Source organism: Bos indicus, chromosome 15 (assembly GCF_029378745.1).
Source record: "Bos indicus isolate NIAB-ARS_2022 breed Sahiwal x Tharparkar chromosome 15, NIAB-ARS_B.indTharparkar_mat_pri_1.0, whole genome shotgun sequence".
NCBI classification, from domain to species: Eukaryota; Metazoa; Chordata; class Mammalia; order Artiodactyla; family Bovidae; genus Bos; species Bos indicus.
The window spans coordinates 9,183,281-9,196,702 of record NC_091774.1 but is presented as its reverse complement, the minus strand read 5'-3'; the positions used below and the strand labels follow the sequence as shown (position 1 = coordinate 9,196,702).

General features: G+C 36.7%; 1 protein-coding gene across 2 annotated transcripts in view; it reads left to right on the top strand.

Moving 5' to 3' along the window:
• CNTN5 (contactin 5) overlaps positions 1-13,422 on the top strand; it is a 1,681,138-nt gene that overhangs the window by 1,645,256 nt on the left and 22,460 nt on the right. For both annotated transcript variants that reach the window (XM_070803337.1, XM_070803338.1), the window contains exons 22-23: positions 11,135-11,321; positions 11,765-11,877. In XM_070803337.1, the coding sequence (XP_070659438.1) occupies positions 11,135-11,321; positions 11,765-11,877 (300 nt within the window). The remainder of the gene's footprint in view (positions 1-11,134; positions 11,322-11,764; positions 11,878-13,422) is intronic.

The following is a 13,422-nucleotide window of genomic DNA, read 5'->3' as shown; positions in this document are numbered from 1 at the left end:
TGAGTTGGGAAGATCCCCTGAAGAAGGAAATGGCAACCCACTCCAGTATTTTTCTCTGGAAAATCCCATGGACAGAGGAGCCTGGCAAGCTACAGTTCAAGGGGTTGCAAAAGAATCAGACATGACTTAGTGACTGAACAACAAAAACAAGCAATCGTAGTACTATTTTGAAGAAAATCTCTGTCATCATATAATTTTCATCCAAAATATTTCATAATAAGTTTCTAAGTAAGTGAAAGTTGCCCAGTCATGTCTGAGTTTTTGTGACCCCATGGACTGTATGTCCATAGGATTCTCCAGGCCAAAATACTCGAGTAGCCTTTCCCTCTCCAGGGGATCTTCCCAACCCAGGATCGAACCCAGGTCTCCTGCATTTCTGGCAGATTCTTTACCAACTGAGCTATCAGGAAAGCCCCAATGAGTCTCTAAACACAAGCTTTAAAGAACTGTCATTTTTCTGTATCCTGAAGTCAGGCAGATAAGAGAATACACTCAGTTAAAATTCAGCAAGCTCAAAAATCCCACCCATTGCAACTTTTTTAAGAGTAGATTGCTCTTGGTCACTGCTTACATTTTTATCAAATGCCACAGTATTTATCCCCAGGCAAAATTTGTTTATCATTTCGCCAAAAATATGAAAAGTTTATACTTGGATTTCTGTCATTCTCTTATTTTTAAATTGCCTCCTTATGTTTCCAACTGCTTTTTCTTGCACTAAACTCTACCATTTGCTACTCCAGCTAGTTAACTCCTGGCATCATGCTCATATTCTCAAACAAAACATTCACAAACTTACCTGTCATAGTTGTAACTTGTCAAGAGTAAACTCTCCTTCAGATTCTGTCTGCTTTTGGATACTTGCCAAGACTTTTAAAATTCTCACCTAGGGCAGGATTTGCATTTCCACTTTACAAAGCATTTCCACTTTCTAGCATTGTCTTTTTAATATCTCTGAGATCAGTGGTATTATTTTCTTTCAATAATTTCAATTCTTGCATGCTGATGTCCTCTCCTTCTCTCTCTATTTTGATGACTCTTGATCAAAGGAGATTTACAAATTCTTTGGCCTTTTCAAAGAATTAACTTTGGCTCTATTCCTATATTTTGTTTCTCAATTCATTAAGTACTGCTGCCATCTCTATTATACCCTTCTTTCTAGTTTATCTGGGCTTAAAATGTACTGTTTTTCAAACTCCATAAGATGGTTTTATCATAGATTTTTTGGCTTTTTGCCTTTTCTAATATATGCATTTAAAACTATACATTTCCAAAACTGCATTTCTAACACCTTATATGTGGTTAACCTATAATATACTTGAGTACACAATACTTTTTTAAAAAAATTTAATACAGTTCTACCTATATTAACTTTCATACTGTAACTTTTCTTTTTTCATTTAACTAGTATGTATTTAGGGACTCTTATGTTTACCCCTCATCAGACAAAACATTTAAAGACCTTGATTATAAAAATAAATAATACTCCCATAATATTTTCTGTTTAATATATTGTATTTTAGAACACTTGAGTAAATAAAATGAAGAAGGGAAGGGAACTAACATTTGTAAAAGACTTACACTGAACTACACATATTAAGAACAAATTCAATTATATTTGAAACCAGTTTTTAAGTGTAATTTTTAGATAGCGGTGACAGTTTATAGAAAAAATAAATGCAACTTATTCAGTAAATTATATCCATCCTTATGTTCCTGCTGCATTTCATACTTCCTCACTGCAGAGCCTCTAATCACTGTTGAACTGTCTCATAAATATTAAAAATCTTAACTACACATTGTTTATTTATCTTATTTGATTCATTAAATTGTATCCTTTATAGTAAAATTACCTCTGGGCACAAAGCGGCTAATTGTGCATGCAATCTAATAATGCTGACTGCCAGTGTATTTCAAAGTATTGATTGTGAATAGCCAATTTAATAACTATACCTAGTGCTAAACTCAGGAGATTAGGAAACTGGAGATCAACTAAATAGAGGCGAGCAGAGACTCTTCTGACCGAAACAAATTCATTATCCATGGGAAATGTGCTCCCTATATATAGAATTTCTGAAACTCAATAGAAACACATGGATGAACTTAGGTGTTGCATAAAGTGAAAGCCGTTCAGTCATGTCCAACTCTTTGCAACCCCATGGACTATACAGTCCCTGGAATTGTCCAGGCCAGAATACTAGAGTGAGTAGCCTTTCCCTTCTTCAAGGGATCTCCCCAACCCAGGGATGGAACCCAGGTCTCCCGCATTGCAGGTGGATCCTTTACTAGATGAGCCACAGGGAAGCCCAAGAATACTGGCATGCATGCTTAGTCACTCAATGGTGTCTGACTCTTGTGACCCCATGGACCCTAGGCTCCTCTGTCCATGGGATTCTCCAGGCAAGAATACTGGAGTGGCTTGCCATTTCCTCTTCCAGGGGATCTTCCCGACCCAGGAATTGAACTGTGGTCTTCTACATTGCAGGCAGATTCTTTACCAACTGTGCTATCAGGGAATTTCTGAAACTCAATAGAAATACATGGCTGAACTTAGGTGTTACGTAAGAGGAACATAAAAGGAACTTAAGCATTATTTGGGAAAATAGTATAGTGTTTAAAGTGTATCTGAAGGTGAAGAATCAGTAGATAAAGCAGAGTAGTAATGAAGTGTCTGCCTTCTAACTGTCAGTTTAGTCACAATTTTTGAATTTAGGAATGGCTGTGAATTGAATGGAAACACGTAAAATCACCTTTTCTTAATCTCCCTTAAAGTAACCATGAAACCATGAGAAAAGAGAGAGCCTTCTTTGCAATCATAATGAGGAGTATGAAACAAGAATTTTAGTAGGATTTTCTAAGGTTTTCTTTCCTTTCATCTTCGTGCAATGACCCATCTTCAAAATTCCATTTTCTAGATTCAAGCAAGCAACAAAATAGCCTCTGGCCTCCTTCTCCTTTATCTTTTTCTTCAATGAAAAAACTGTAGTCATGAACATGAAGCTTTGTCTCTCATCTCAAGCTTCTGAAAATTCTTTTGTGTTGTGTGGAGAATATGAGTGGAGGCTTGTACTAGCACAAAGTTTGGCCTCTATCTCACAGCATCAGCCACTGGGCTTGGATACACAGTCTAGAGATGAATATATCCCCATGCAAATGTAGAGCACCATTAAAAACAGTTTAAATCCTAGAATGATTAAACAAAAGAAACACTTTTCAAAAAGGAAGGAAATGATAGGAGAAAAATCTTTGGAATAAGAAAACAAATGATAAGGCTCAGTATTAATTCCTTTCCCATAAGAGATTTTCTTATAAATAAGAAGATAATTTTTAAACATAGTTTCTAGATATCAATGAGAGAAAATAAAATATTTCTTCTATCAATATGTTAAAAGAACAATGCTGGTTATTGAAGAGAATTCAATAAAATCAAAACCAAAGTAATTAAAATAAAATATTCATTAGGAACAATCAAGCAAATTTGATATCGCTAATTATTTAGACCAATGCTTTGGAGTACAAGCTTGAGAAGTAAACCCAGAATGCAAAGTACATGAATAAGGAAATTTTACTATAAGGTAAGAGAGAAGAAGGCAGATGTAAAGAACAAAAGAAGTTTGGTCCATAAACCAAATAGATATCTGCCAAGAAGATAGAATAGATGGAGCAAAATCAGTGACAATAGTAACAATAAAAATCCAAATAAACAGCAATCCAAAAACAAAGTAACTGAAAAAATATCCCTACCTTAAAGTAGAGAATGCCCACAGAGTTTCTTATCACACCTATAATTAGCCTGTCACCAAAGTCTGCTGGCTTTATCTTCTAAGGATCTCTCTACTGCATATCCGTCCCCATGTCCATAGCTATCATGCTAATCCAGGCCATCCTCATTTCTTACCAGACTCAAGCATCACCTCCTAACTGCTCTCCTGTTTCTACTTCAGCCCCTTTCTAAACTGTCTTCATATTACAACCATTTATTCACCAAGATAAATCATACAGTGCTCCTCAATGCCAATGTGAAGCAAGCAATTAAACAGATAAATAATAGGTTCATATAGTGATTCATATAGGCATCCCTGGTGGCTCAGATGATAAAGCATCTGCCTACAATGCTGGAGACCTGGGTTCAATCCCTGGGTTGGGAAGATCTCCTGGAGAAAGGAAAGGCCACCCACTCCAGTAGTCTTGCCTGGAAAATCCCATGGATGGAGGAATCTGGTAGGCTATGGTCCATGGGTCACAAAGAGTCAGACATGACTGAGCGACTTCACTTTCCTTTTCCTTTCATTTAGTGATAATTATAAGTGATAATAATAATCATAATAAAACTCAGAGTAATATCAAATAGAGTGACTAAGGGAGGGAAAGTTTCTTTAAGGAAGTGACAAAGGGAAGCTTTGCAGTTTAGCTAAAACTTGGATGAAAAGGAGATGGCCATTTGGAGAAAGAAATGTAAAAAGAGCTTCTGGGTAAAAGACACTAGAAGTTCAAAGACTATAAATCAAGAATGTGACTCAATGTTTGAGGCTGTTTTGCTGGAAGGTGGTGAACACAGTGATGTGAGATATAAGATGAAGTTGGAGAAGTACACAGCGATCTTGTTGGGTAAGCTGTGGTGAGCAGTCGGCAAGTTACTCTAAGTGCAATATGGAGAGTTTTGGACAAACGAGTGACCTAATTTATATGCTGAAAAAAACAAAGCAAAAAATGTTTGACTGCTGCATGTATCTTTTCAAAACAAAAATTCGATACATGTACATGTCACTCTCACCCCTGCTTAAGATCCTTCAATGTGTTGGCATTGCTCCAAACTGTTTAATCCAGCCAGTGCTAAGATTAGGCTCCGTCCTTTGCCTCTAGGATCAAATGGAGCCACATGCACCCTCAGACTTCACGTTGGCCTAAGTGGAGTTTTTTTCAGGTTCACACGTTCTCCACTCACCTCTCCATGTTTGCACGTACCAGTCCTCTGCCTTCCTTACTGACGCTTTCTCTGACCAGCCTCCCTCCACTGAGTCCTAGCCCACACTGTAGAACTTTAGCAATATGCAGCTTGACTGAACCACAATTGTACATTTGTGTGGTTTTTCATTCAATAACTTTGTTGGCTACTATTTTTTTCCAATTAAGAAACTTTTTGAATCCACAGAAAAATTAAGCAGAAAAAAGGGTTCTCATGTACCCACTGTCTTCACACACTGAACCTTAACTCCTCCATGATCAACATCCCCCTCAGAGAACGACATTTGCTCCAGTCAATGAGCCTACAGTGACACATCATTACCAGTCAAAATCCAGTGTTTAAATTAGCATTCATTCTTTGCAGCAACATGGAGGACCTGGAGATTATCATACTAAGTGAAGTAAGGCAGAAAGAGGACAAATACCATATGATATACCTTATATGTGTAATCTAAAATATGACACAAATTAACCTATTTACAAAACAAAATCAGAATCAAAAACAGAGATCAGATTGGTGGTTGCCAAAGGGAAGGGGGTTGGGGAATGAATACAGTGGGAGGTGGGGTTAGAAAATATAAGCTTTTAAACATAGAATGGATAAATAAGAATGTCTTACTGTATAGCACAGTGAACCATAGTCAATATCCTATGATAAACCATAAGGGAAAAGAACATAAAAAAGAATGTATATAACTGAATCACTTTGCTGTACAGTAGTAATTAACACAACATTATAAGTCAACTATACTTCAATAAAAATAAAACAAATGAGGAGTCACTGTTGATGTCTACATTCTAAGTCTTCTGACAAAATGTATCTACCATTGTAAATTGTACATAATAGTTTCACAGTCCTAAAATTCCTCTGTGTTCTGCCTATGTCTTTTTGGACTCACCATTAATCCCCAGTTGCCTGCAGGCACAGTGCTTGGTAAATAATGCATATTCAAAAAAACTTTTGAATGAATAATTTAATAGTTTTGAAAAACTCAAAGTATGGTAAAATATTTACATTTCACTATGCATTTTGATTATTTAAAAAAAAAATCTAACCTTACTAGAGAATAAATTACTTGCAATGGTGCAAAAATTTTTGCAATTTAAATAACATCAGATAATAGAGCTGTTTATTAAATTCAGGAAATACACTATTGAATGAGCAGTGACCACTGAGTGCAATTTAAGTTATAAAACAAGGGAATACAGGAGGTAAGAATTATGCTTTTAAAAACTAACAGGTAACAAAAATCAGATAGGAAGAATCCTTCAATGATTGTAAATGTGACTAAATAAAGACTGGGAAATAGGGGGAAGTCTGTGGCTCATCCAGTAATCTTTGACTACATACAGCAGCAGTGGTAGATTTAAATCCTATAACTTCATGTAAGGAAACTAGATTGTGTATGACATGAATATCTTAGAATCATCATATCAGATAACTGAGTATGTTATCTGCATAGTTAAAATTATCATTATCCTACTACTACTACTACTAAGTCGCTGGAGAATCAATTTTGGAAAAAAATGGGTTATCTACTAAGAAAAGCATCCTGCAGATTTAAGTTCAAATCTACACTCTTAAAGCTATTGGCTGACTCAGAATTCATGCTTCCTGCCTGCCACTATTTATATTACACATAAGTAAACATAATTTTGAGGAATGAAGTCAGAAAATAAAACAATGTGAAGATAGCAAGAAAAAAGAAAACAGACTTACAAGTTACAAAAATCAGAAATATTAAACCACCAAGAAACAAAATAGTTTAAGTAGTTGAATGACAATAGGGGAACTGTCTGAAAACAATTCATAAAACTGAAGTAAGTAGTATTTTAGCTGCTTTATAAATAAGGATATAGAGATTCAGTGGTTAAGTAACTTGTCCCATTATATGAAACTTATAGATTTCAAAAATATGATTAAAATGTAGGCCTCTGAATCCACAACCATGATATATGTAGAGCTGGCAACATTACAGTGTATCTCTCAGATTTATACACTGTTGTTGGAAATGAAAATTAGTACAAACTATTTGAAAATCAAGTGTAGCACTTTTGTTTCAGAAGTATAAAAATTTCAATAATTTTGGATCCTATAATCTCCTGTGTAGGATTCTGTTCTGGGGAATTACTCCAATATGTTGGAAACAATATACATGAACAAAGAACATACTCATGTCAACATTTTAAGTAAGAGAACAAATTTGGAAGCTACCCAAATGTTCCACAAAAGAACAATGGTTAAATGGTATTTGGTACACAAGGGATATGATAAATTATTACTATCAAAATGGGAAAATATTCATATGTGACTATAAGTACGTGATTTATTAGCTATATGTAATAAAAATACTAGAAGGGTATAATAATGTAATGTAATAAAAACACACCCATGAAAACCCCAATTGTGTGAAAGTGATAAAATAGCAGGTTATCTATGCTTCTAGTTTCAGATATTTGTGTCTTTTAAAATGTTTTAAACTTCATTTCAAGTGATCTCATAGAGAGTTCAAAATTTATATGTTGATGAAATTTATCATCATGATAGAATTGAATCATGGAGAAATAAATTGAATAAAGAGGAAGTTTCAACTTTAAAAGGTATAGTGTGACTTATGAATACTATATTACCTCAATTCCAAGTTAAGAATCGCTAGATAAGCATGATATTAAACTCCATATGTTTTTCTGCTTTTCTGATTTATCCTCTCCTCCACCAAAAATGTAGGAAATAAAATTATTATTTCTCTGTAAAGGTAATAACTCTTCCAGCTCTTTTTTCTTTTTCAAAATTCCAGAAAGAGAAATAATGCCTTTTTAAAAAAATTTTAGATTTATGACAGGTTTTATCTGGTACAGCTAGAATTTATATTTTTTCAAAATCTGTCACTTAAGAACATAATATCTTTTATTTAGGATGTTTAATTTCATGGTGATTCATCAGCATATTAAACATTCAATATTTAGAAGTCCAGACTTTGTATTGGAATCTGTGTTTGTATAGAAATCTGTAATCTGTTGAATTTAATCACACTAAACTCTCTCAAATATATATATTTAACTAACTTAAAATAATCCAGCCAATTAAAGAAAGTTGAAACAGAGATCTGAAAATCAGATACATCATTGGGAAGGAGAAAGATACACATTTGTTCATCCAACAACATGTCATTCAATTTTGTAGTCTGAAAATAGCTTAGATTTCTTCAGTTAAAAGTATGCTGAAAATGAAACAAGATAAGTTAGCTCTTGGAATTAGGAATAATGGGGCAAACATAATACAGAAGTCAGGGTTAGAGCATTTCAGCTTAATCAAACAAATTTCTGAAGTTCATTCATTCAGCTGTATGCCAGTTCAAATCTGTGAAGAGACAAGGATGACAAACAGGAATTTGATTATGATTATCTTACTATGTGAGTACGTGGTTAGTTGCTTTAGTCGTGTCTGACTCTTTGCGACCCTGTGGACTGTAGCCTGCAATGCTTCTCAGTCCATGGGATTCTTCAGGTAAGAGTACTGGAGTATGTTGCCAAGCCATCCTCCAGGGGATCTTCCCAACCTAAGGCTTGAAACTGTGTCTCCTGCATTACAGATGGATTGCTTACCACTGAGCCACTGGGGAAGTCCCTTATTAACTATATACACTTTTTTCCCCAAGAGCTGTGTAGGTGTGTCAGACAGTGTTTAATTGCAAAGAATTAAACTACTCTAGCTTAAATAGGAAGTATTTTATTATAAGTATTAAACTGTTTACAAAATTATTGAATTAAATTAACAGACTCCATGATCTTTGAAAAATGACTATTAAAGCTAATCAGTGGACCAAGACACAGAGGAAGACACTGATGTCTACTAAAACCAGTAAATCTCCAGCCCTAGTCCCACACTCCACTGCCCTGGTTTGTTTGGAAGTCATCACAAACAGGACAGCTCCACATTCAAGAAGACTTTGTGATCTGGAAGCCTCTGATGTTACTGCCAGTTCCGGAATTCCACCATGTTACTATAATTTGCACCAACAAAATGGTTTTCTTGTGTGTGGCTTCTTAACTCCCATAAAGCTAATGCTTGGACAATGAGCCATTCAGTTTTGCTGCCACAGTCAGAGGGTGAAGGGGAAAGGAAAAATAATGTCTCTGTTACTATACTTGTAGGCAAAAAACAAATCAAAAGGAAAAAAAAAATAAATAAAACACCAGAATTGGTGGAAGTTCAATCTATATCTCCCCAATCTATATCTCACTTTTACTTTCAAATACCAGGCATATGCATCTGTATGCATATGTATATGCTATACCTAAAATATATTCAGAGCCCTAACTGCAAGGGAGCCTTGGAAATATGGTGTTTATTTTTTCATCTCTTCAGTCCAGGAAGACACACTAGAATGAGGGTGAAATGGATGTTGAAAACTAAAGTACTAGATCCTTTTCATTACTCAGTATCCATACACATTCTTCTACCCATTCAACAGTTCCCTGAAAGTAACAATTGTCAGTGGAAATGTTCCATACTGACATTGTGCAAATATTTCTTAAACAAATGAAAATGTACTCACCATCTCCTTAAAATGGAGAGCCAAGAAACTTCCTTTAGTCAACCTGTCTGTCTCCTCTAACAGGCTACAATAGAAAGTTACCTATGCACAATACTCTTTCACAAGAAAGGAAGGGACCCAGGCTATTTAATTTTTAGATATGAAACAATATAAAGAAGAAAATATGGCTGTTACAGTCTTCATGTCATAAGGCTGCAGTTATAATTTCTAACTTTCCTCCTCCTCTGGACATTTTTTACTCCCTCTGCCTTCAGCCAGCATCTAGGCTGGAAGAGGGTTGGGAAAGGGATTCCAGTCCTTTTTTTTCCTGGAAGAGAGCAGCCTCTGGTACCTCCCAATGGACTCAAGGAAGTGGGTGTCCAAGGTATAATCCAGAATATATCAAGTATCAAACAAATTCCTCACTGCCCGAATTTTGTACCAGAATCTGGAACTGTGATGTTTGACTTTCTAGCCTATAGACAAAGCACTTGAAGGAGGTGCAATGGTTGCAGAAATATACTTCTTTCACCACAGTAATTAACTGGAAAAGGAACTATTACTCTTCCTTTATTTTTACCAAGATAAAGAAGTAGGGGTGGGGGGAGGGAAACTACCCTGTTATGCCTTCATGTATAATTAAGTTCTAATGTACAAATAGGGTTAAGCATTAGATATACACAGATGATTGCTGAATCTCTTAAAGTGATCAAGTTTGGTATGAGACCAGCCACCAAGAGTGTATAACCAGGAAAGATCATCTCAATGCACAAAGTGCGCTTTGACAAAGAGCTATTCCCTTCTGCCACCCTCCCAAATCCTAGTAATGTTATTTTTATGTATTTCAGTTCAGTTCAGTTCAGTCGCTCAGTCATGTCCAACTCTTTGCGACCTCATGAATCGCAGCACACCAGGCCTCCCTGTCCATCACCAACTCCTGGAGTTCACCCAAATTCATGTGCATCGAGTCAGTGATGCCAACCAACCATCTCATCCTCTGTCATCCCCTTCTCCTCCTGCCCCCAATCCCTCCCAGCATCAGAGTCTTTTCCAATGAGTCAGCTCTTCGCATGAGGTGGCCACAGTACTGAAGTTTCAGCTTCAGCATCAGTCCTTCCAATGAACACCCAGGACTGATCTCCTTTAGGATGGACTGATTGGATCTCCTTGCAGTCCAAGATACCGTTCCAAATTATCATGAGTGTTCTCTCACCTCTTCTCTTTTAAACTCATCCAGCTGTGTGATTCACCTCTGTGTGGGGCTGAGGAGGAAATATTCCTCATGTCTCTTTCTTAAATAATTAATTAAAAGCTAGATGGCTTTGAATGGGAAATGGTCCCAATGATGTATGAGAAAGGAACTTCTTCAACTTCATGAATAACTTTTCATGCTACTAGGCTACAAGGTAGCACCTTTCAACTGCTTTGCCGAGTACTGTTAAGGTGCTATGGTTTACACAGATGCAAATCAGGCAGCAGTTAAGACTGAGATTGGCTTCATTAGTAGAACCTATTCGTTGGGTGATACAGGAATGGTTTCCCAGAGGTGGGTTTGAGAAACATCCAAGGGGTAAAAAAAAAGTTCAACGGGGGAAACTTTAAAATTAATCCGTTGTGTGATAATTTGTTGACAGATTGGTTATCGGAAAGACATGGAACAAGAAGATGCAGCAGAAACCGTCAAAACGAGGGGGAACGAGTCATCCATCATCCTGACAGGGTTAGAAGGAAATACGTTATATCACTTCACAGTGAGGGCTTATAATGGAGCCGGATATGGGCCACCCAGCAGTGAAGTGAGTGCAGCCACCAAGAAATCCCGTAAGTGACCTGGGCTTTGTGTTTGTCTCAGACAAAAGAGAAACATCTTTTAACATTTCTGAAAGCCACATGAGGTACATAATAAAATGAGTTGAAGAGGAGTTTTGATTCCTAGTCTCGCTTCAATGCTTAGATCTGAATTCTAAAACTAGCTCAGAAAATTTTGCATTCACAGTAGATAAAGGTTATCTTCCTGTGCAACAAGGCTAAGCGATTTTTGACACAGAAGGGAGATAAAAGGATTTGGGTTCAAAAGCTCAGCAGAGTAGCTATTAAAATGATACTCCTGGAGCAAAACCCTCCTTATCTGATTCTCACTGGAAGGAAGCCTATGGTGCCAGCCAACTACTAAACACAAAAAAAGATTGAAATACTCACAAGAATTTAAGTGAATAAAGGTATTTAAGATATCTCTTGCACTCACTTTTCTTTTCATTTTGCAGCCCCCAGTCAAGCACCTAACAACCTCAGGTGGGAGCAACAGGGTTCTCAGCTTTCCCTGGGCTGGGACCCTGTCAGACCATTAGCCAACGAGTCTGAAGTCATGGGCTACAAGGTCAGTGTGTGTTCACTCTGTTGGATAGACATGCATCTCAAAAATTGCTATTGTGAGGATGTGCAATTAAAAAGGCATGAAAAGACCTATTAACATAGCTGTTTTTTTCCCCTCAAACATTGTTCTACCTATATTCTAGAAACTGCCTTCATACACTGGGGAAGTCAAGGCAATCAAAATCAGTTTCAGCTACACAAGGCATAGGAAACAAATGGGTAGAAAAGACAACAATTTGAACACAGGGTGAAGATGGCTCCATGATGCACTGTCAGGATAGGCATAACTTTGACAGAGAGTCTTGGCATTCTCTCCCCAAAGACAAACTGTCCTGGCAGATGGAAAAGACTGGACCACTTAGTTTGAGTAGAAAGACTTTCCATTAGCAAAGAAACACAAAAAGAAAAAAATGCTAGGGTCAGCACAGGGGATATGAGAGAGACCAGGGAGAGAGACAGCTGGCTCCAAAATAGATGCAACATTTCACATAAGTCATCCTGCTATGTGCCAGCAAGAGATCTGAAAATATAAAAATGTTTAGAACAACTTTGTCTCTGATTTTAAGTAATATGTGATCTAGGTATTGAATTAGCTGAACTTCAAATTCTTCTTCCATAATATTGGATTCTATTTCTTAAACTCATACAGAATCATTAATGGTTATTATTTATAACAGAATTTTTAAATATTTCAATGATTATCTTTAGACTGAAAAGCATTATTTAGGTGGCTGTTCAATTATCTGAGATGGTAATACAGTATTTGATGTACAAAGGGCTAAATTCTGAAGCTAAAATCTGGAATAGTTATAAATGAAATACATTTTTAAGTTAAATAATTCCCAAGAAGAATATATTCAGGTACAAAGTATAGTACTTCTTACAGACTAGAATTATTATGGATCATAAACACCCTCACACTAAACACTCTCTCAAATCTGTCCTAATCTTCAGGGACATTGAATTTGATCTTTGGGGGAGAACAGGTGAGCCATTCTCTCTGTATCCTTCCCTAGTCCTCTTCTTTCCACACTCTTCCCCTCGTCTTCACACCTTGTAGTCTAAGGCAAGTAGATCCTCCAATGATTAAGGGTAACAATATGGTCATAAATGGCGATGGATCACCAACCTGATCTCATTAAAAGTGTGGCAAGCAGTCTCTCAAACTGGAGAGGAAAATAGATGGTAGATGAAAGCATATGACTGCCTGGAAGAGCCATTTGGCTTTGGGCAACTCTCAGCGAAGAAAAGAAGCACCACACAACCTGGAGAAAACATGAAGCTGGGCATAGGGCTCCCGGTGAGATGACCCTCATCCTTGCCTACGTTTGTCCCTTCTATCACACAACTGCTTAACCTCCTTACATGTCGCTATCTCCCTGCCCAGACTATACATGATTGAAGGCAAAGCCTCTGTCTTACTCATCTCTTTATGCTCAGTGCTTCTAAGAAGGATGAAAACATTAATTTTGACCCAACTAGAGGTATTTTATGCAGTTAGTCACAAGTGTATATTATCAGGTGTGTGTTTTCCTAGCATGGCCTTTCC